We start from the raw sequence: 24,791 nt of genomic DNA, 5'->3' as shown, positions 1-24,791 counted from the left end.
GTCACGGGGAGAATGTACAAACTCCGTACAGACAGCGCCCGTAATCAGGATCATACCCGGGTCTCCAGCGCCGCATGCGCTGTAAGGCAGCAACTTTACTGCTGTGCCACCGTGCCGTGTAGAAACAGAAGCATTCCGAACACTGGTCCTGTTGTCATTCAATGAGTCCATGCGTGATCTGTTACCTCAGCACCACTTGCTGTAGTGATGCGGAAGATTGGAAACTTGCTGAGAAAAATAGGAAGAAGTTGGATCAAGTTACATGGCCTCTCACGCTTACTCTAACATTCAGTGAGATCAAAGCTGATCTTTTGTTTCACGTCAGATATCACGTGATTCACAAACTAAAATCAATGGATTTCCATCTTTAAAATATACAATACCCAATCCTCCAACCGCCTTAGATGTAGAATCCCTAAAGGTCAGCAGTCTGTGGGTGGTCATTTCTCCCCATTTCTGTTCTGAACGACTGAAAGGGATTGTAGGTAAGACTATAAATATAACAGTACGAAGAAGGGTGCAGACCCGATAAGTCGTCTGTCCATTCCCTTCTACTGATGCTGCCTGACCCACTGAGTTCCTCCTGCAGTTTATTTTTTGCTCAAGATTTTGGCTTCGACAATCTCTTGCGTTTCCAGCAATGAATTTGTCAGGTGAATACAAAAGTAACAAATGGAATTCAGTCAGGAGCAGCCAGAGTCATAGAATATACGAGAATTATGGAAACGGGCCCTTCAGCTTAACTTTTCCATGCTGAACAATATGTCCCATCTATTATTTGGAATATTGTGTGCAGTTCTGGTCGCCCCATTACAGGAAAGATGTGGAGGCTTTGGAAATAGTACTGAGGAAGTTTACCAGAATGCTGCCTGGATTAGAGGGTTTCAGCTACAGGGATAGTCTTGGATTGCTTTCTCTGGAATGTAAGAGGTTGAGGGGAGACTTGATAGAAATATATAAAATTATGAGAGACATTGATAGGGAAGATAGTCAGAACCTTTTTCCCCAGGATGGAAATGTCCAACACTAGAGGGCAGAGCTATAAGTTGAGAGGGGGGAAATGTAATGGAGATGTGCAGAACAAGTTTTTTTTACAGAAAGGGTCGTGGAGCCTGGAATGCATTGCCGGGGTGGTGGTGGAGGCAAATACGATCATGGCGTTTGAGGTTTTTGGATATGCAGATGAAAATGCAGTGAATAGAATGTGGAATAGGATGTGGAACATTTGCAGGCAGATGAGATCAGTTCCTCGGCATCATGTTCAGCACAAACATTGTGGGCCAAAGGGCCCGTTCCTGTGCTGTACTGTTTTATGTTCTATCTACACTAATCCCAGCTGCCCACATTTGGCCCATATCCCTCCAAACCCCGACCATCCATGTACCTCTGCAAATGTTTTTGAAATGTTGTTACAGTACCTGCCAATACTTGTTATAGTACCTGCCAGTCCAAGATAACGTATTGAAGGAAGGAAAACAAGGCAAGAAAATAAATGGGGTGTGGAGGAAAAGTGGGATCTTGGAGCGATTGTCAACATATCCCTGAAGTAACAGGACAGGTAGATAGATATTCCAAATGTCTCCTTGATTTTAATTGGTTTAAACAAATAATATGAAAATTGCATTAAAAACATTTAGGAACAGCTAATGTACAGTTCTGGCCACCACATTTGCAATGATTTATTTAAAATAAAGGAAATGGAGTAGAGATTAAATAACATAAAACATTGAAAATCTAGACCGGTCATCTCCCTCAGCAAAGGGCAACAATTGAAGTTTATTGGGAGGAAACATGGAGGAAGTCAAGGGGCAAGACATATATAATGCAAAGTAGCCTTGCAAATTAACAAAGCTATCAGAAATCTAAGCAAAACATTGGGGTCAGTTTCTAGAAGAAAATAAATAAACAGCAGAGGTGTTACATGAGGTGAATTCTAGTCTCTGTTTCATAGGTAGGATTTAAAAGCAAGATGCAAAAAAAAAAAAAAATCTGGACTGACATTGCAAGAATCTCTCAAGACCTGCCTCTCAGTGAAGGTGAATGTTGATGATGAAATCAAAAATCTTAAGATGCTGGAAATTATATATAAAACCAGGAAACAGTCGATCAGGCTGCATTCATGGAAGAGGAACAGAGTTTCTGTCTTAGATCAAAGATACCAATGACTTTCAGTCAACGCCTTAAATCAATGCGAGAATACAGCCAACAAGATCCTCCAAATCCACAGGCCGGATATGCAACTGTGTCCTCTCCCAGACCAACAACCCAAGGATTGATGTTCTAATCATCTTCAACCAGCAGTGATAGCTGGGCAATGTTGTTCACATACCCTACAGCACACTCCTGGAACAAGCATTGTACTCCAAGTGTAATCATAGCACATGAGAACAGACCCAACTAGTCCATATCTAACATAGTCATTTGCCCATGTTTGGCCCATTTCCTCTAAACCCTTTCTATCCACTGCATTTCGTTGTCTCTGTACTGTACACTGACAATGACAATTAAAGTTGAATCTGAATCTGAATCTGAAGCATTTTGTACTCTCCTGTAAACTCCAAAGAGATCTTGAGGGGTTGGGGTAGATCTTTCTGAATCCTTGGCTCAGAACTGCTCGAACAGATGGAGCATCATCCAGAAAGACGAGCAGTACTCCCAGTCTCTCTGGATGGAGGCAGAAAGCCTGTCGCAGCTTGCAGAAGGAGCATACGGTGACAGCTTGAGGCAAGTCTGTGGATACAGCATTTGTCACTTCAGAAACCACAGAACTGGTGTGGAAGCAAATCACCCTCAACCCTAACGAACTGCCTAAGAAAAGGAATGATAACATCTCACCTCAGCTTAAGATTGTGGATTCAAGTCCTACTCCAGAGATATGAACCTGATATGGGTTTCTGTGCAGTGCTGAAGGAAAGCCTCAGGTAGTAAGAAATATGTGACAGAAGAAGGCTCTCTCTTTCTTTTATCATTTCTGTTTGTGGGATATGCATCAGACAGTGCACATCTATTCCCCTGCTCCTTTCCAACAAATATTCAACTGAGAAGATGATCTAAGTTTTTACCCAGAGGTTGGCACCTCTGGCAGTGCAGCACTCGGAGTATCAGCCTGAATTACAAGCTGAAGTCTTTGGAGTGATCCTAGAATCCACAACTTGACACAGAAGCAGAAATGACATCAGATGAGCCAAGACTTGGCCACAAAAACAACATCCGACGCCCTATCTTCGCGTCATTGTGGCTTTACTTGAACATTCGACAGCAGCAATCATGTTTTGTGGATACATTTTAATCCAGAAGAACATGCTTATGAAAAGGTATTCGAGCAGCTGTGGTGAATGTTCTATCTTTTCAGGGGTATTTTCAGCAAAGCTTCAGCATCAATGACAAACATTTAACCAGAAGCACTGTCTTCAAGAGAGGGACCAAGAACTAGAGTTTGTAATTTTGCAGTTATCTACAGCTCCAGTCTAGTACACTGCAAACTGCTCTACAAACTAGAACGTCACTCAAGGATATTACATTGCAGAAGTTGCCCTCTGGGCTCCAAATACGTTGGGGCGGTTCAAACTCAGCTAACTGCAAATAATGATACTCAACAGGGACAGGGATTTTTCTGAGGAGGTGCACCAGTAATGACTGGCCGGGAATCCATGTGGAGTGAACTCCGACTACTTTCACTGGATAAATGTAGCCCGTTCCGCGCCAGCAGCTCTCGAGTCAACAGCAGAAAGGCTTCATCGACATTCTGCGCCTCTTTGGCTGACGTCTCCAGCACAGCCAAGAGACCAAATTTTTCAGCCACATTGCAGGCCTCCTCGAACGGAACCTCACGTCTCTCCCCAAGATCAGCCTTGTTTCCTGTTGGGAGTGGAGAGAATCACAGTGATCAGCCACTTGCCTCATGTGCCAGTCCCATATCTTATGCAGATTTATCCAATGAGTGCACCCACCCTGCTCTTTTACGGTTGTGCTGGAAAGAAGATTCCTTAGGATGTTCCAAACCTGTTTATCACCCTTTAATACACTGTTTCAGATCATATTTTAACTATATCCCAAACTCATCCTTCACCATCTTCACCTCCACTGACCACAAGGTGCAGTGGAGCATTATGCAGTTGTATTGGAGTGACCCCATTAGCCTCCTTCATTAACTCTAGACTCTGCGCCTATGGCATCAGGTCATATCATTTGGATTATTGATCCAGAGACAAGAGTTCAAATTCCATCAAGGCATCTGAGAAATTTAAATTCAGTTAATTTGATAAATCTGAAATTAAAAGTTATTTTTGTAATTATAATCTTGAAATGATTGGATTGTTATAAAAACTCATCTATTTCAGGTGGGGAGATCAATTTGTTCATCTGTTCAGGCATTCCCGAATGACAGTAGACTCTGTATCTGAACATTTACTACATTCTGTTCAAAAGGGAACTGCAGATGCTGGAATATCGAAGGTACACAAAATTGCTGGGGAAACTCAGCGGGTGCAGCAGCATCTATGGAGCATACTACATTCTGCTGGCACGTGAACTGTGGCTGGGAATAGGTACAATAGAGGGCAAATACCCAGCTTCAGTGATGAATCGATTCTCCTCCCTGACTAACGACAAATTAAGAAAGCACCAAGTGCGATGAACTGAAGAGACTCACAGTCAGGGACTAGAATACCCTTCCATGACCTGATATCTCCACTATCCTGGCCATATGCTAAAGGACAATATTTAATAGGAATCTGAGGGGTAGTTTTTTCACATGCTGATCTTGTCGGTGTTTGTATAAATGAGTCAATTCCATGCTGAACATCAAAGTCACAACACAAATTCCTCTTCCCTTTTATTCTTTTGCTAATTACCTTAAATTGATATCTTCTTGTTTGTAATCTTTCTGGCTCTGACAAGAGTTTGTCAACTTTACCAAAACATTTTATAAGTTGAGATTTCTTGCAAACCTTCCCTTAAAAAGATCTGCTCCACAGATCTGCTTCTACAATCTCCCCACATAATTGAAGTAATTCAACTGAGCTACCATTCATCTATAATAAATCGCATCTATATTCTCCCTGAAGTCTTTCCTAAAATCAAGCGGCCAAAACTGCCCCAATAATCTAGATGGGACCCAACAGAGAATGTAAAGGTTTAGGATAACTTCATCACTTTTGCATGAGAGCATACAACAATACAGCATAGGAACAGGCTCTTCGCCCCATGACGCCTATGCCCTGAAATCCCTATTTATGAAGCCAATGATCACGTGTTGCCTCTCAACTGGTCTTGCTTCCCTCAAAGATTTATGTTCCTGTATTCCTGTAGGATTGAACCACTTAGGTTATGGAAGCAAAAAATGCTGGGAATACTAGGCATTCCATGGAGAGTGGAACAGAGTTAATGTTTCGGATGATCTTTGATCGGAGCTTAAACCTTCAGAAGTTTTAATTCAGCACAAGTAGGGAATGAGGAGAGTTTATTTGTATTGCAGATTTCTGAGGCTTGACACCAACCACTGTTGATCATTGACTCACGATTGTGACTTTGTGGAGAAAGTTACCAATTAGCCCCTCCAGTTTTACCATATGCAGCAAGATCATGGTTTATCACTGTCCAGCTCCTGTGCTTACCCAGTACCTACTCATCAACAAATGTTGAGCTGGAATTCCTGTCTAACAGAACACTGATTCTCTGCTTGATTGCTAATTAACAACATTTAAAAGCCATTTGGACAGGTACATGGATAAGAAAGGTTTGGAGGAATACAGGCAAATGGGACTAGCAAAGATGGATACCTTAGTTAGCATGGATGAGTTGGGCCATAGGGGTCTGTTTCCTTGCTGTATCATTCTGTGACCATAATTCTTGCTGGCACGGTGGTGCAGCGGTAGAGTTGCTGCCTTGCAGTGAATGCAGCGCCGGAGACCCGGGTGCTGTCTGTATGGAGTTTGTACGTTCTCCCCGTGACCTGTGTGGGTTTTCTCCGAGATCTTCGGTTTCCTCACACACTCCAAAGACGTACAGGTATGTAGGTTAATTGGCTTGGTAAATGTAAAAATTGTCCTTGGTGTGTGTGTCGGATAGTATCAATGTGCAGGGATCGCTGGTCGGTGCGAATCCGGTGGGCCGAAGGGCCTGTTTCCGCAATGTATCTCTAAACTAATAAACTAAACTAAAACGTGTGTATATCCAGGCAAGTAATTCTCATACTCCATTTCATTTCAATTGGATTTATGATTCTTGACAGAAACAACAACTGATGAAACATACCAATCAGCAACTGGACAACATTGGCTGCTCCATATCGCTGGATCTCGTTGACCCAGTGGGGCACCGAGTTGAAGGAGGACTGCTTGGTGATGTCATAGGCGATCATGGCCCCATGGGCACTCCGATAGTAGCTCTGTGTGATGGTCCGGAAACGCTCCTGCCCTGCGGTGTCCCACACCTGTACCTTAAAAAATTAAAAAACACCATGTTAGCAAACTGCTGTCAGCAGAAGCATCAAAGCCATACCGGACTGCTTCCAGAGCGCCAAAGTGGAAGACTAGGCAATTAAACTCCACCATGTCACTTACAGATCTCAACAGAAGATAACAGAGCTAGGATACTTGCCGGTTCTGATCCTTTCATAGAAACATAGAAAATAGGTGCAGGAGTAGAGGCCATTCGGCCCTTCGAGCCAGCACCGCCATTCTATATGATCATGGCTGATCATCCAACTCAGTATCCTGTACCTGCCTTCTCTCCATACCCCCTGATCCCTTTAGCCACAAGGGCCACATCTAACTCGTTCGTAAATATAGCCTAAGAACTGGCCTCAACTACCTTCTGTGGCAGAGAATTCCAGAGATTCACCACTCTCTGTGTGAAAAATGTTTTCCTCATCTCGGTCCTAAAAGATTTCCCCCTTATCCTTAAACTGTGACCCCTTGTCCTAGACTTCCCCAACATCGGAAACAATCTGCCTGCGTGTAGCCTGTCCAACCCCTTAAGAATTTTGTAAGTTTCTATAAGAACCCCCCCCTCAATCTTCTAAATTCTAGTCTTTCTTCATATGATAGTCCTGACATCCCAGGAATCAGTCTGGTAAACCTTCTCTGTACTCCCTCTATGGCAAGAATGTCTTTCCTCAGATTAGGAGACCAAAACTGTACGCAAATGGATTTCAAATGGATTTTGGGGTTAGACTACCATAACCTGCGAACAAGTCTGAAAACTCAAAGGTGTTCTTAAGGAGAGGACCAAAATATAAAATAAAGTATGTAGGAATGGATTAGAAGCCGAAAACCTCCCAGTGAGTCAGGTGGTAGCTTTTATAGAAGAGCTGTTATCCTGGAGTAAGTTGCAGAACACAAGGGACGTATGACGGGGAATGAGCAACCCGCAGTTATGGAACATAGAATTGGCACAAGAACATTTGGATACGCAGGGCACCGAAAAGGGCCCTGCAGCCCAAAGTGTATGCCTACCTTTTTGCCCATTTATACCTATCTCATCTGTCCATATTATGACCTTCTATACCTTGCCTGTTTGTATTAATCTAAATGTTTCTTAAAGGAAGTAAGTGTATCTAATGCATCATCTTCTCTGTTAGTGTGTTCCTGGTAGTAGCCACTCTCTATGAAAATCTTACCCTTCAGATTTCCTATTTATTAAAAATCTTTAGAATCATACAGCGCAGGAACAAGCCCCTTCAGAAAAACATGCCCTTCTGACCAAGATGCCTCATCTTCACTACTCCCACTTGCCCACATTTGACCCATATCTCTCTAAACATTTCCTAGCCATGTACCTGTTCAAATGCATTTTAAATGTTGTTGTAGTACCTGCCACAACCACTTCCTCTGGCAACATTCCATATACACATCACACTCTATGAAAAAGTTGCCCCTCAGATTCCTATTAAATCTTAACTTGCATCTTAAACCTATTCCCCTCATTTTTGATAGTCCTGGGAAAAAGATTTGACTACCGATACTTCTCAAAATCTTATGTACTTCTATCAAGTCAACCCTCAGCCTCCTTTGCCCAAGTAAAACAAGCCCAGCCGCCACAATCTCTCCCCATAATAAAAGTCCTCAAATCCAGTCAACATCCTGGTGAATTTCCCCTGTACTCTCTCCAGTGCAGTCACATCTTTACTATTGTGTGGCAACCACAATTGCATGCAGCACTCCAGTGTAATCTAACCATTGTTTTGTTAAATTGCAACATTACATCACGAGTTTTATATTCTATATGTCCTGACCCATGAAGGCAAGCAAGCCATATATCTTCTTCATCGTCCTATCGATCGCTGTTGTCATTTTCAGGAACGTATGGACCTGAATCCCAAGGTGCCTCTGTTCATCACATTCTTTAGTGCTTCATTATTTACTCTATAAGCTCTACCCCTATTTGATCCTTAAAATGCATCACATTGCACTTGTCAGAATTAAATTCCATCTATCAATGCTCCGCCCAACCTTTCAACTTTTCCTTTCAGAACTTATAACGGCCATTTAGTGCTCAAGTGTGTTCCACATTCAATAAGATCATGCCTCATCTTTGACCAATTGCATATCCTCCACATTATTAGCACCTTTAGACATCAATCTTAGATTTAAAACTCATATGTTGTAAAACATACTTGGCCAATAAAGTATTATTATGATTATGATAACCGATTCAATATCAGTTACAATTTATGGAAGTAAATTCCAAAATGTTAACCATTCCTTGAATTTAAACATATTTCTTAATTTCAACCCTAAAAACCATGGCTCAATTTTATATCATATTTAGTGGAAATGTTTTTGCCCCTTGCTTGCCTTTACCTTGAAAAATGTAACAGATCATCCTCTGACTATGTAAATTCCAGATAATACAATCAAAGTTTGTGCAATCTAATAAAGGTGATAGTGTCCAGGCATCATGCTGGTAAATCTACATTTTTCTCCCTCTAAGGAAAATCCCAATCACCTTTATGGTTATTTTCAACACCCGTGACATTTTAATCACTTTTTTTTTCAATTCAATTCAACTTTAATGTCATTGCACAAATACTGAGTATCGGTACAACGAAATGCAGTTTTGCGTCAGTCCGTAGTAGTGCAATATAGAAATTTAAAAAAAAAGAGGATACAGAACAATAGAAAATGCAGAATAATTAAACAATGGGGACGGAGGGACCGGAGGAATCTATCGGCGGGACTCCGAGTTCAGCAATGCGACGGTATGATTGTAGAAGCTGTTCCTCATCCTACTGGTACGAGACCTGAGGCTCCTGTACCGCCTCCCTGATGGGAGGAGGGCAAACAGTCCATGATTGGGGTGGGAGGGGTCTTTAATGATCTTCCCAGCTCGTTTCAGACACCGTTTTCGGTGGAGGGCATCCATGGCAGGGAGCGGGGCGCCGATGATGTGCTGCGCGGTTTTCACCACCCGTTGTAGTGCCTTCCTGTCCGCAACAGTGCAGCTGCTGTACCATACCGTGAAGCAGGCGGTCAGGATGCTCTCGATGGTACACCTGTAGAAGTTGGTCAGGATCTGGGGGGACAGGTGGGCTTTCTTGAGCCTCCTCAGGAAGTAAAGGCGCTGCTGTGCCTTTTTGATCAGCTTGGAGGTGTTGAGGGACCAGGACAAATCCTCCGAGATGTGTACCCCGAGGAATTTGTAGCTGGAGACGCGCTCCACCTCAGTCCCGTTTATGTGGATGGGGGTATGTCTGCCCCCTCTGACCTTCCTGAAGTCGACAATAAGTTCCTTCGTCTTCTTATTTACTTATTTACACGGATCCCAAGATTCTTTGAACCTCCTCTGTTATTGTTTTTTAATTATTTCGAACATACTCTTCATTATTTTTAGATCAAATTGGAGAATTCATATTTGCCTACATTGGCATTGGGATTGGTTTATTATTGTCATGTGTATCCAAATACACTGAAAAACATGTTTTGCATATCATCCAGGCAGACCAGATCATGCACGATTACAACAGAAAAATAAAGGAAACAGAGTGCAGGATATAATGTTACAGCTAAAGAAAGCGCAGATAAAGATAAAGTGCAAGGCCTCCAATGATGTATATTGGAATTGAGAATGCATCCCTAGCGTACAAGTGGTTTCAAGCTTTTGTATCTTCTGCCTGATGGGAGAGGGGAGAAGAGAGTGCGAGCGGTTCTTGATTATATTGGCTGCTTTCCCAAGGCAGCATGAAGTGTAGATGGAGTTGATGGGGGAGACTTTGTGTAATGGACTGAGTTGTATTAATCTGATCGTCTACCTTAGGAAAAAAAAGACACAAAATGCTGGAATAATCCAGCAGGTCAGACAGCATCTATCTATGTGTAGGCTCCCTTTCCTGCTTGATCCGCATAATTTAAACAATTCTAATTGTGCCAACATTGAACATACTTAAACCATCAGCATCCACAGCTCTCTGGAGTAAAAAGTTAAAAAGATTAATTATGACCAACCTTTCCTCCCAAGTCTTTGATCCCTGAACCCCCCACCACCACAATGGGAAACATCATCACAGTATTTGTCATATCAAGCCTTGAAACCTTATTTATCCATTTCCCAGCACTGATGCTGCCTGACCTACTGATGCTGCCTGACCAACACTTTGTTTTTTGCCCAGTCTTGTAGATCAGCTCGCATTTTATCTAAACGACAGGAGAGCTTTTTCTTTTCTACTCATTTTACAGTATCTGGAAATTGCTCATTAGGCCAGCATTCAGTCTTAATTGACCTTGAGAAGGCATGGTGAGTCATCTTGAACAACTACTTTAAAAAACATTTCATTCAAGACATATGTGCTTCACAGGCTGGGCCAGCATTTAATTGCCCATGAGGCGTGGTCACTTACTTTCTTGAAACACTGTCAACCTTGAGCTGTCTGAATACTCACAATGTTGTTAGTGAGGGAGTTCCAGGACTGACCCAGAGACAGTGGAGAAACAGTGATTTATTTCCAAGTTGGATGGTGTGTGGATTGGACAACTTCCAGGTGGGGGGTGTCCTGTACTTTTGCTGCCCTTGTCCTTCCAGCTTGCTGAGATTGTGGGTTTGGAAGATGGCCATTAAGGTGAAACATTGCAGTGCATCCTGTAGATGGTACAAACTGCTGCTACAGTGGTGCAGTTAGTGAATGGTTGTGACAGTGGTGCCTATCAAGAAGACTGGTATGTAAGGTACGATGTCAAGCTTCTTGAGTACTATTGAAGCTGCACTCATTCAGGCAAGTGGAGAATGCTCCATCACACTCCTGACTTGAGCCTTGTAAATGGTGGACAGAATTTGGAGAGTTGGAAGGCAAGTTACTCACTACAGGACTTCTAGCCACTGACCTGCTCTTGCAGCCACAATGTGTACATGGCTACTCCAGTTGAGCTTCTGGTCAATGGCGATCCCCAGGATATTAATAGTGGGAGGAAATTCAGTGATAGTAATGCCATTGAATGTCAGGGAGTGATAGCTGTATTTTCTCTTGTTGAACATCATCATTGCCTAACACCTATGTGTTACTTAATATTACTTGCCACTCATTGTCCAGGTCATGCTGTGTTTGGATGCAGACTGCTTCATTACCTACAGTTGTGAAGGGTTCTGAATATTGTGCAATAATCAGCAAACATCCCCATTTCAGTCCCTACAACTGAAAGAAGGTAATTGACAAAGCAATTGAAGATGGTTGGGTCCAGGACACCATCCTGAGGACCTCCTGTAGAGATGTCCTCTGGCTGGTGATGGTGGTCCCACAGTGTTGTGAGACAAGGAGATCCAGGAATGTGACTCAGTGTGATAAAGGACAGTCAATCTATTTCCAAGCACTTTACCCACTGAACTCTCCTGAACATCTATACAAATAACATGCACAGATATTCCCATCTCCAAGGTCATCAGCCAATACCTATTCATTGACAATTCACATTTTCTGTCGTCAATTAGCTGGAAATTTGAGGTACTTAGTTCCTCTAAATTTATTATAAACTGAAGTAATTTCTTAAGAACAGCTGTTGGTCCAATCATTTTATATTTCACTTTTTATTATTACTCACTTGCTTAAATAACAGTGATACAACAATTTCCATTCTAAAATAAATCAAATCAAGAGTAATAGTAGTTCGGACATTTGCAATATTTTTTTCTTATGTCTTTTAAATTTTGGCATGGAAACCATTTTGTCCTTGTGACGTCTCGTTTTAGTAACATTATCTTGTTCAATTCTTGATCCTTTTGCCAAGATATTTCTGAAAAAGAATCATTCAATTTGATAACTGATGAAAGTTTATTTTTGTGATTCTTCCTATTCATGTAATCAGTTTTTGTCCTCTGCCATTCCTCCCAGTCATTACTATCTGTACTTGTTTTTTGCATTTTGTATGGTTTCCTTTTACTTTTCCTTTTATGTTGTGTCCCACCTTTTTAATTGCCGATATTCATGGTATCGGTCGATAGTAAAATTGACTTTGCACAACTTTAAACTTTTTATCAACTCTTCTTGCAGTTTTTTCTGTCAATTTACCCTTTCAATATTTGTCCAATTTACTGTGGACAATCTCACCAAAATCACACTTAACTGGACCTACAGAAACCTGAAATCCCACACCATCATGTCCAGGAACTGTTACTTTCCTTTTGCCATCAGGTTCTTGAACCAACCTGCAATCTTTATCCTACATGAGCAACAACCACTACTGATTACCTCTTACTCTACCATGGACTGACTTTCTAATTGTGTATTTTTGGCTAATGTCTTGTTTATGGGGTTTTTTTCCTTTTCACCATCTTGTAGAATTTATCTGTAATTTATGTTTTGGGTGTCTGCGTCTACATAGCTGTGATGATGCTGCAAACAGGTTTTAATTGTACCTGTACTTCATTATACTTTTGTTTGTGACGATAAACATGAATTACTTTACCCATTTCACTAGGTTATTGCTCAACTATTTGCGCAAGATCTGTTCCTTTGGAATTTTTTCACCAGACAAGTTAATGTTCTCAGACTTATACCCTTATACCCCCACAACTTAAGCTCTAATAGATTCCTTAGTTCTCTTTTCTAGTTTAATCACTTAAATTTCCCCCTTTACTTATGTTACATAAATCACTGCTTTATTGCACTTTATTTTTTTATTTTAAGTAGTAATAACACCATTTCCACCTACAATTCTAACACCCTCTGTCATATTTATTATCTGTTGGGTTTCTGATTCTAACCTTGTTAAAATTCAAAACTTATGATTCCTTCCAGTGCCAGTGCTGGTATCTGGATGGCAAGGATTCCATTTGCCGTGGGTCAATGTTTTGGAGAATGTGAGTCACATAGTAGGAGTGATAGAAATGCAAGCAAGTTGCCCACCTTCACTTTCTTGCCTTCAATATCCATTGTTTTAACGATGAAGTCCACTCCAATGGTATTCTGTTGCTTCTCGAGGAAAACCCCAGATTTGAAACGATGAACCACACAGGTTTTGCCAATGTTGGAATCTCCGATAAGCACAATCTTAAAGAGATAGTCAAAAGCTTCATCTGCACCAGTCCCCGTTGTGTTCATACTGCAATTGAACAAGTTATTGTATCAAGTTAGTAATATAACTTCCAGTGAAACCAGTGACTGATAACAATAACAGTTTACGATCTAGAAACAAAGAACTGCAAATGCAGGTTTCTGATAAAACCTGCTGGAGTAACTCAGTGGGTCAGGCAGTATCTCTGGAGAACATTGATACGTGACAAAGCCTCGCAGGTAATAAGTTGACACAAACAAGGGGGAGGGGTGGGTTTGGAAGGCAGATGGTTGAAGAAATAGTTGCTAGTCCAGGTGGGGCACTGGGGTGATGGAACGGGAGAGAGGGATTTGCAGTTACCTAAAATTGGAGAATTCAATGTTTATATTGTTGGGTGGACCGTACCCAAGCGGGATATGAGGTGTTCGTCCAGTTTGCCTAATTCTAGCAATAGAGAGAAAGGTCAGTATGGGAAATGGAAAATAGTTAGTAACCAGGAGATCCAGTAAGCCTTGGCAGACCAAGCGCAAATGTTCAGAGAAATGGTTGCCATGTCTACACTTAGTCTTGGCGATGGCCACATCAGGAACACAGAAGGCCACATCAGGAACACTGAATGCAGTAGATGAGGTTAGAGGAGGTGCACATGAACCTCTGTCTCACCTGGTAGGACTGCTGGGACCCCTGGATGGAGGTGAGGGAGGAGGTATAGGGGCAGGTGTTACAACAACTGCAGGGGAAAATACCTGAGGAAGGGGTGGTTTAGGTGGGTTGGGATGACTGAACCAAGGAGTTGCAGAGGGACCGTTCTCTTCAGAAGGGGGAAAGAGGTAGGGATGGGAAGATATAACTGGTGGTGGGTTACATTTGAGTTGAAGGAAATGTCAAAGGATGTCAAAGGTGCTGGATGTGGAGGTTGGTGGAGTGAAAAGTGGGGAACTCTATCCATGTTCCATTTGGGCAAAGGAGGAGCAAAAGCAGAATTATGGGACACCGAGGAGACACCTGTGAGGGATGCTTCTATGACAGCAGGAGAGAAACACATTTACTAAGGAAGAACATCCTGGATGCCCTAGAATGGAAAGCCTCATCTGGGAGCAGGTGTGGCAGAGTCAGAGAAATTGAGACTAGCGGATAGCATCTTTGCAAGAGGTAGGGTGGGAGGAAGTGCAGTCTAGATAACTATGGGAGTTGGTAGGTTTCTGGTAGACAACAGTCGATAGTTTGTCCCCTGTGATGGAGGCAGAGTGATCAAGAAAGAGAAGAAAGGCGTCAGAGATAGTCCAAGTGATTTTGAGGGCAGGGTGAAAGTTAGTGGTGAAGCTAATGAAATAAACAAGTTCTACATGTGTGCAGGAGGCAGCCCTGATGCAATTGTCAATGCACTGGTGAAAAAGTTGGGGGTTGATACCAGTGTACGTTTGGAACAAAGACTGTTAGACGTTACCAACAAAAAGACAGACATAGCTGGGACAAGGCTGCACCTTGGAGAAAGTGAGACGAGAAGTTGTTGAGCGTGAGGCCAGGTGGAGGAGAATGTTCATATAGGGAAATTGATTGGGTCTATGCTAAAGGAAAAATCAGAGGGCCTTGAGACCTTCCTGGTGAGGGATGGAGGTGTAAAGGGGCTGGACGTTCATGGTAAAGAAGAGGCAATAGGGGCCTGGAAACTGAAAGTTGTTGAAGAGGTGCCTCGAATGTAGGTCAAAAGAGACTGCACAAGAGAGGATAGTGCGGCAGAGATGGAGAAATTGAGAGTGGGGGACAGTGTATTTGCAAGAGGCACGGTGGAAGGAAGTGTAGCCCAGATAACTGGGAGTCGGTTGATTTGTAATAGCTGTCTGTTGATAGTTTGTCTCCTGTGACAGAAATAGTCCAAGTGAATTTGGGGGTAGGATAGGTTAGTTGTAAAGTTAATGATATCAATGAGTTCTGTATTGGTCCAGGAGGCAATCTATTCGTTCATGGGCTATGATAAACATTGCTCACCCATCCTCAAATGGCCCAAGAGACCCATTCGTGAATGGCCCCGAGGTGTCACTGGGGATGTACCTTCTTGAACCCCTGTATTCAGGCTAATGACCAAGTAGAACTGGAAAAAGTTTGAGATAAAATAAGTTTCAATTTGCAGGCGTGGTATGGGACATTAAGGTGAAATTAAACATAAAGGAGTGGTTGTACAAGGATTAAAAAATACTGATCACTGGAGACTAAGACTCATAATCCTGGATGAAGAAAGTCAGCAAATCTGCATTAGTCTTGTAGAAGGAATATGTCATTCATTGCAAAACTGAAATGAGTGCGTTTATTATTGTTTCACCAGAAAAGTGCTTTAGGTGCTCAATCTGAAGAGTCACCTTCACTATCATTCATCCAGAACCCTTCAAGTTTCAACATTACCGGTCAAGAGAGTCATGATCAATGTTCCAAAGTACCAACAGAACAATGAAATACATACTTGCTGCAGCTTTACAGGCCTGTAAGCGCAATACACGTGTATAATATATAATAAACAAATATTCAATAAATATAGTGCCAGCTGCCTCACGGTGCTGGAGACCGGGTTCAATCCTGACTTTGGGTGCTGTCTGTGTAGAATTTGCATGTTCTCCGTGACCGCGTGGGATTCATCTGGGTATAATGGGTTTCTTCCACAAAGAGGTTTGAAGGTTTGATTAGCCCACATAAAATTGCCCCTAGTGCGACACAAGTGGATGAAGTAGTAGGATAACATAGAACTAGTGCAAACGGGAGATTGATGGTCAGCTTGGACTCAGTGGGCAGAAATGCCTGGTTCCATGCTTTATCTCCCAAAGAAAAAAACAATACTACTGCAAAAAAAAAAAGTTCTTAGTGCAGCCAAAGACAATTGCTAGTTTATAGTTGAGGTTAGTGTGTGTGGTGTTCAAGAGTCTGATGGTTATTGGGAAATCACTATACTTGAACCTGGTGGTCATGGTGTTCAGACTCCTATACCTTCTTCCCAATGCTAGGAATGGAATGAGAGTATGGCCAAGGTGATGTTCGTCTTTGATGATACTGGCTGCCTTTTTGAAGCAGCACCTCTGGTTCAATAGTTCTCTGATGGATCCCTTTGCGGAGGTTAGTAGCCGTGATGGACTGGGCAGCGTCCACCATTTTCTGTAATATCCTTCATTCCTGGGCAGCTGAGTTGCCGAACCAGGCAGTGATGCAACCAGTCAATATGCACTTGACCGTAGACCTGTCAAAGTTCAAGAGAGTATTTGTCGACATATCAAATCTTGGCAACCTTCTAAGGAAGAAGCAGCATTGATGGGCTCCCTTTATGACTGCACTAATGTGCTGGACCCAGGACAGATCTTCAGAGATATCCACACTCAGGAACTAGAAGTTGTTGACTTTCTCCACCAATCCTTTGATGAAGACAACAGTGGATCCTCAACTTTCCCCTTCTAAAGTCAACAATCAGCTCCTCCATCTTGCTAACGTTGGAAGCAAGAATGTTGGTCAGGCACCATTTAATTAGACTTTTGATCTCCCTCCTATAGTTTGATTTATCATAATCCATTATTCGTCCAACAACAATGCTATTGTGGGCGAGCTTAAAGACAATGTTGGAACTGTGTCTGGCCATTCAGTCATGGGTAAAGTGAGTCGAGCAGAGGACTAAGCATACAGCCCAGAGGTGCTCCTGTGCTGATGGTTATTGAGGAGAAATGTTGTTGTCAATTTGTATAGGTTGTGGTCTGTTGTTGAAGAAGTCGAGGATCTAGTTACATAGGTGTGAGCAGATACCCAGTTCCCCGTTTGATAACAAGTTTGGAGGGGATGATGGTGTTGAATGCCGAGCTATAGTCAATGAACAACACCCTGATGTACAGTGCATTCAGAAAGTATTCAGAACCCTTCACTTTTTCCACATTTTGTTACGTTACAGCCTTATTTTAAAATGGATTAAATTCACTTTTTTTAAAATCAGCAATCTACACACAATACCCCAGAATGAGGAAGCGAAAACAGGTGTCGAAATTTTTGCAAAGTAATTAAAAAGAAATAACTGAAATATCACATTTACATAAGTTTTCAAACCCTGCTATGACACTCAAAATTGAGCTTAGGTGCATCCTATTTCCATTGATTATCCTTCAGATGTTTCTACAACTTGATTGGAGTCCACCAGTGGTGAATTAAATTGATTTGACATGATTTGGAAAGGCACACATCTGTCTATATAAGGTCCCACAGTTGACAGTGCATGTCAGAGCAAAAACCAAGTCATGAAGACAAAGGAATTGTCCGTAGACCTCCCAGAGACAGGATTGTGTCGAGACACAGATCTGGGGAAGGGTATAAAACAATTTCTGCAGCATTGCAGGTCCCGAAGAGCACAGTGGTCTCCGTCATTCTTAAATGAAGAAATTTGGAAGCACCAGGACTCTTCATAGAGCTGGCCGCCCGGCCAAACTGAGCAATCGGGGGAGAAAGGCCTTGGCCAGGGAGGTGACCAAGAACCCGATGGTCACTGACAGAGTTCCTCTGTGGAGATGGGAGAACGTTCCAGAAGGACAACTATATCTGCAGCACCACCAATCAGGCCTTTATGGTAGAGTGGCCAGACGGAAGCCACTCCTCAGTAAAAGGCACATGGCAGCCCGCTTGGAGTTTGCCAAAAGGCATGAGAAACAAGATTCTCTGGTCTGATAAAACCAAGATTAAATTCTTTGGCCTGAATGCCAAGCGTCATGTCAGAAGGAAACCAGGCACTGCTCATCACCTGGCCAATACCATACCTACGGTGAAGTATAGTGGTAGCATCATTCTGTGGCGATGTTTTTCAGTGGCAGGAACTGGGAGACTAGTCAGGATCGAGGGAAAGATGAACGGAGCAAAGTACAGAGAGAAGGTACACAAAATTGCTGGGGAAACTCAGCGGGTGCAGCAGCATCTATGGAGCGAAGGAAATAGGCGACGTTTCGGGCCGAAACCCTTCTTCAGACTGATGGGGGGTGGGGAAAGGAAAAAGGGAGGAGGAGGAGGAGCCCGAGGGCGGGCGGATGGGAGGGTGGGAGGAGACAGCTAGAGGGTTAAGGAAGGGGAGGAAACAGCACGGGCTAGCCAAATTGGGAGAATTCAATGTTAATGCCATAAGGACGCAAGGACCCCAGACGGAATATGAGGTGCTGTTCCTCCAATTTCCGCTGTTGCTCACTCTGGCAATGGAGGAGACCCAGGACAGAGAGGTCGGATTGGGAATGGGAGGGGGAGTTGAAGTGCTGAGCCACCGGGAGGTCAGGTAGGTTATTGCGGACTGAGCGGAGGTGTTCGGCGAAACGATCGCCCAACCTACGCTTGGTCTCCCCGATGTAAATCAGCTGACATCTAGAGCAGCGGATGCAGTAGATGAGGTTGGAGGAGATACAGGTTAACCTTTGTCGCACCTGGAACGACTGCTTGGGACCTTGAATGGAGTCGAGGGGGGAGGTGAAGGGACAGGTTTTGCATTTCTTGCGGTTGCAACGGAAAGTGCCCGGGGAGGGGGTGGTGCGGGAGGGAAGGGAAGAATTGACGAGGGAGTTGCGGAGGGAGCGGTCTTTGCGGAAGGCAGACATGGGGGGAGATGGGAAGATGTGGCGAGTGGTGGGGTCACGTTGGAGGTGGCGGAAATGGCGGAGGATTATGTGTTGTATTTGCCGGCTGGTGGGGTGAAAGGTGAGGACCAGAGGGACTCCGCCCTTGTTGCGTGTGCGGGGATGGGGAGAGAGAGCAGTAGTACGGGGTATGGATGAGACCCTGGTGTGAGCCTCATCTATGGTGGCGGAGGGGAATCCCCGTTCCCTGAAGAACGAGGACATTTCCGATGCCCTGGTATGAAATGTCTCATCCTGGGAACAGATGCGGCGTAGGCGGAGGAATTGGGAGTAGGGGATGGAGTCTTTACAGGGGGCAGGGTGGGAAGACGTGTAGTCCAGATAGCCATGTGAGTCAGTGGGTTGTACAGAGTACAGAGAGATCCTTGATGAAAACCTGCTCCAGAGTGTTCTGGACCTCAGACCGGGGCGGAGGTTCACCTTCCAACGGGACAACGATCCTAAGCACACAGGCAAGAGAGCACAGGAGTGGCCTCGTGACAAGTCTGTGAATGTCCTTGAGTGGCCCAGCCAGAGCCCAGACTTGAACCCAATCGAACATCTCCAGAGGGACCTGAAAATAGCTGTGCATCGATGCACCCCATCCAACCTGACAGAGCTCGAGGGGATCTGCAGAGAAGAATGGGAGAAATTACCCAAATACAGGTGTGCCAAGCTTGTAGCATCATACCCAAGAAGACACTGTAATCGCTGCCAAAGGTGCCTCAATAAAGTACTGCATAAAAGGTCTGAATACTTATGTAAATGTGATATTTCAGTTATTTCTTTTAAATTACTTTGCAAACATTATTAAACACCTGTTTTTGCTTTTTTATTATGGGGTATTGTGTGTAGATTGATGATTTAAAAAAATGAATTTAATCCATTTTAGAATAAGGCTATAACGTAACAAATTGTGGAAAAAGTGAAAAACTGAATACTTTCTGAATGCACTGTATGTGTTCTGATTGTCCAAGCGGTCCAAAGCAGAGTCGAGAACCAGCAAGATCACATCCCCCATTGATCTATCAGCAGGCAAATTGTACTGGATCCAGATCCTTGCTTAGATAGGAGTTCATATGCGTCATAATCAATCTCTCAAAGCATTTCATCAGCATGGACGTTAGTGCCACAAGTCAGCAGTAATTGGGGCATGTGACCTTACTCTTCAATAACACCAGTATTATTGATGGCCTTTTAAAGCAGGTGGGAACTCGGATCCTAGTAATGAGAGGTCGAAGATGTCTGCAAAGGTTCCAGCCAATTGGTCTACGTAGGTTTTCATTTCATCCCCAGGATATGTACAGGAATTCCTCAAGCCCAATTATCATCAGCTCCTTCATCAAGTGACCTTCCTTCCAGAACTGGTGATGCTTGGTGACAATTGCACAGTGTTCAATTCCATTTGCAACTCCTCAAAGATGTAGTACATGGCACATGCAGCAAGATGGGGCAAAAAAAAAATTTCTGCCCCATTCCCATGCTGTTCCAAGGTATTTCAAATGACACCTCACTATCCCAGCACATCACAGCCTTCCTAGGGTGGAAGATTGCAACCTTCACGTGGTCTGCCCTGTTTAGACGAATGCAATCAACCTGGCGTGCACAATCAAATAAGATCAAATAGAACAACTTTAGGCCGTGCATGCCATACGCAAGAAGAAGAAGACAGCCTTCCTGTCTCAATACTGGGATTCACAATTTAAAATAAAGAAAAATGGGTATAGCAAAATCACTGAACTGACAAATGGCAATGTATCACAAAAGTACCAGAAAAAGTCCATCTCCAACAAAAGGGAGTCTTAACAATGAAGAAACTCAGCAGATCGGGTGGCATCTGTGAAGATAGAGGGAAACATCCCAGATACTCCAGATTCCAGTATCTGCACCCTCTTGTATTTACACTCTTTTGATGTTCATTGTCACTACTGTTACCTAGTCCTTTACTATCATCTTTGCAATCACCATTCACTAGAAACTCATTTGAACTAGCTACATAAATGCTGTGGCTACAAGAACATGCCAGAGACTGGGTATCTTGTAGAGTCATACAAGGTGGTACCAGGTCCTTCGGCCCAACATCCCCAAACTGACCATATGCCCCATCTACACTAGATCCACCCATCTGTTTTTGGCCCATATCCCTCTATCCTATAAATCTATCCTATGTATGTACCTGTCTAAATGTTTTTTTAACATTGTGGTAGTACCTGGCTTAACTACCTCCTCCGGCAGCTCGTTCCATATACCTACCACCCTCTGTGAAAAAAAAGTTGCCGCTCAGGTTCCTATTAAATCTTTTTCCCCTCTCCTAAAACCTATGTCTTCTGGTTTTTGATTCACCTATTCTGGGTAAAAAACACTGCATTTACGCAACCTAATCCTCTCACGATATTATACACCTCTATAAGATCACCCTTCATGCTCCTGCTCCAGTCCTAGAGTGCTCAATTTCTCCCTAAAGTTCAGGCCCTCAATTCCTGACAACATTCTCGAAAATCTTCTCCGCACCCTTTCCAGCTTGTAAATCTCATTTAAAATTTCCCCCTCTTTCCTTAAAATCACACACTCTAATATTTGACATTTACTTTCTGGAAAATGGGCTCTGACTGTCTAACCAATCTATGCCTTTTAAAACATTTATAAACTTCTGTCAGGTCTTCCCTCGGTCTCCAATACTCCAGAAAAAAATATTCTAAATTTGTCCACATTCTCTTTATAGCCAATACTATCTAATCCAGGCAACACCCGGGGGAACCACTTTTGCACCCTCCCCCAAACCTCGACAGGCTTCCTGTCGTGCAGTAACCAGAAATATTGTACACACAATACTTCAAATTCAGCCTAACCAAAGTTGTGTGCAGTATATTTTTTCTTCTCATTACTCCATGGCGTGCTGGTAGTAGTGAGAGAGAGAAAACAGCCAGCAAGAAGCAGACTAGTTTGCCTGACATTTCTAACTTGGACTGTATAGATGCTGGATATTGAATGTCAAGGAAAGGCGTTCTGACTCTCTCTCAGAGATGATCAGTTATTGTGAGACATCGATGTTGTAATTGGCCCCTGCCCTACTGTTATCCTGGATATACACAAATTGCTGGAGTAACTCAGCGGGACAGGCAGCATCTCTGGAAAGAAGGAATGGGTGACGTTTCAAGTCGAGACCCTTTTTCAGGCTGTTATCCTGTCTTGTTTTCAGTCGTAGATAGACTGCTTCATAATCTAAGTGGTAACTCAAATCAAACATTTCCAGTTTTGACCTTGTAATGGAGGAAAGGTCATTGATGAAGCAGCTGAAGATGGTCGAGAGTGCAACATTATCCTAAACCTTTCATGGCACTGTCCTTGGCCTCCAACAATGATGCTACTTTCCTCGACACAGGTGACAACTCCAGCCTGTGGAAACTTTCTCCTCGTTTTCCACTGACCATTTTATTCATCAGCAGTGTTTAATCAAATAGGGTCCTAGCTATTCTCTCACCTGGCCTCCCATAATAACTCTCCATGCACTCCGCAGATGTGCCGACAACCCAGGCTCTGTGCCAATATGATTACAATGAATAAACAAACCAGATAACAGTATCTATAGGAAACATTGGCTTCTGTACTAAAAAAGACTCTCCCTTTCTCTTTAATTTCCCCGCAGAATTCCTTATTTGCTTCAAAGCAAGGTACTATTTAGAGAGCTGTGTAGCACCCGAGAAGCAAGTTGTTTACATTGTCAAGACTCGCTGGGGAGGCTATGGACTCCCTCATCTCTCTTATTGTTTCCTCCAGTAGATATGAAGTCCATTTTTTTCCACATAGATCAGTTTTTTTCTTGAGGTTGACATTGAGGAAAAACACAAGCAAATATTAAACAAATCCGGTCCCCTACTGCACTAACCCCATGCCCTTAATCCCAGCCGCCCAGCATTCAAGAGGTTGTTTCCTTGCCGCGAGGATGGGAGTGAACGATAAAGTTGAAATCACAGCTCCCATTATTAAACAAAAAGTAACTCGTGTGCTGGGATGCGAAGTGCGAACGCTCCCAGTCACAGCGGGTGGACATTCCATGCTCTGCACTCAGTGAAAGGTGCGGGGTTACTGCACTCAGTCCATCGCCCTGATCGGGAAGCCGGCTTTGGCAAGATTTTTCTAAATAATACCAACAAACATAAAGAGCGAAGCCCCCTGCGCCCACCCCACCCCCGGAAATGTAGATCAGAGGGACTTACTTCGCACCATTTGCCAGCCCGCTTGCTCCGGAGCCGCCGCGACCCGCTCACCTTTCTAGCTGCAAACACCTTGCTCACACCTGTCGCACCCGCTTCCTGGGTACGCGTGGGGGCCGCTGGGACTTGTAGTCCATCATGGGCTGAGCTTCTAGCCTAGCGAAGAGGAGCATGCGCGCTTTAACAAGACCAGATCTGACCTGGAGACGCAGGAGACATTTCGGCCCATCGAGTTATACCGGTTCGCAGGGTAATCCCATTTCCCCGCACGCTTTCCCTACAATCTGTTCTCCTCATGGTCCCATCAACTTCTCCCACTCACCTACACACTAGGGACAATATCTGATCCCTCAATAAGCCCATCCATTGGGATGTGGGAATAAACCAGGGAGAACATGCACACCTACAGCAACCAAGATCAGGATTGAACCCGGGTCTCTGGGGCTGTGAGGCAGGGGCTCTGCCAGCTGCACAACTGCCACCCCGTTTCTGTTCAAATTGGAAAGAAAATTGAAAGAAATAAGTTATGTGGTAAGTGCAATTTCTGCCGGTTACTATGGTGTGGTTGTAAGCAATATAACTTATCCAGATCAAACAACAAAACTTTCTTTTTTACAACCCAGCGGTATTGATTTCTCTAACTTTAAGTAACCCTTGTATTCCCTCTCCCTCTGTCCCTCTTCCACCTTGGTCGTCATAATAGTTTCACTGTCCTCCTGTTGAGTTTCACTGTCTGGGTAACTCGTTATCACCTACCCCACAGCCAACAATGGACCATTGTGGGCTCTGCCATTGCTGCTCTTTGAATATCTTTCATTCATTTGTTCTATTTACCTTGTACAACTCTGGTTTTCCTTTCCTTTGACTCTCAGTCTGATGAACGGTCTCAACCTTTTCAGATGAGGCAGAGATTCACTTGCACCTCCTCTAACCTCATCAACTGTATCCGCTGTTTCAGGTGCAGACTCCTACATATCAACGAGATCAAGCGCAGGCTCAGTGATCATTTTATGGAACACCTCCGCTCAGTCCGCCTAAACCTACCTGATCTCCCGGTTGCTAAACACTTTAACTCTCCCTCTCATTCCCATACTGACCTTTCTGTCCTGGGCCTCCTCCACTGTCAGAATGAGGCCAGAGCAAATTGGAGGAGCCGCAGCTAATTTTCGCTTGGACAGCTTGCACCCCAGCGGTATGAATATTGACTTCTCTAACTTCAAGTAACTCATGCATTACCTCGCTCTCCATCCCGCACCCTTCCTAGTTCTTGTAAATGACCCAGTCATTCTCACAACATGGTACAACATCTATATAATTAAAAGTCTCATCTTTACCACTTCCTGTTTGCGCTGTATATTGATTTTAGAAAAAACGCCACCCTGTATCGCTGTGATTTTACTCACAGTCCTCCGATGAGCCAGCCCTGAGGATTTTTCCTATCGATGTAAAATCAAAAAGTTATGAGTTTAAAAAAAAACGTGAGATCA

At 43.4% G+C, this 24,791-nt stretch overlaps 1 protein-coding gene across 3 annotated transcripts; it reads right to left on the bottom strand.

Moving 5' to 3' along the window:
- Positions 1–1,173: 1,173 nt before the first annotated feature.
- rab19 (RAB19, member RAS oncogene family) lies at positions 1,174–23,399 on the bottom strand. Of its 3 annotated transcripts, none has more exons than XM_033037804.1 (4): positions 23,308–23,399; positions 13,334–13,529; positions 6,256–6,439; positions 1,174–3,858 (listed from the first exon to the last, which is right to left on the bottom strand). In XM_033037804.1, exons 2-4 carry the CDS (start codon positions 13,526–13,528, stop codon positions 3,593–3,595), a joined length of 645 nt encoding a protein of 214 aa, XP_032893695.1. In that variant the 5' UTR covers position 13,529; positions 23,308–23,399; the 3' UTR covers positions 1,174–3,592. The 3 variants fall into 3 exon arrangements, with proteins under 3 accessions (XP_032893695.1, XP_032893696.1, XP_032893697.1); XM_033037805.1 differs by having other exon boundaries at positions 23,315–23,399; XM_033037806.1 differs by having other exon boundaries at positions 23,359–23,397.
- Between the last annotated feature and the right edge of the window lie 1,392 nt (positions 23,400–24,791).

The sequence above is a fragment of the Amblyraja radiata genome, chromosome 19 (assembly GCF_010909765.2).
Source record: "Amblyraja radiata isolate CabotCenter1 chromosome 19, sAmbRad1.1.pri, whole genome shotgun sequence".
In the NCBI taxonomy this organism is placed as follows: Eukaryota; Metazoa; Chordata; class Chondrichthyes; order Rajiformes; family Rajidae; genus Amblyraja; species Amblyraja radiata.
Note: the sequence above shows the minus strand (reverse complement) of the source record. Positions and strands in the feature narration are given on the sequence as shown.

Coding starts and splice junctions, on each gene's coding strand:
- rab19 (XM_033037804.1), bottom strand. CDS start 13,528: ATGAACACAACGGGGACTGGTGCAGATGAAGCTTTTGACTATCTCTTT. Junction 6,440..13,333: donor TTGAAGGCAAGAAAGTGAAG/GTGGGCAACTTG, acceptor TAATTTTTTAAG/GTACAGGTGTGGGACACCGC. Junction 3,859..6,255: donor TGTTGTCCAGTTGCTGATTG/GTATGTTTCATC, acceptor CACTCCCAACAG/GAAACAAGGCTGATCTTGGG.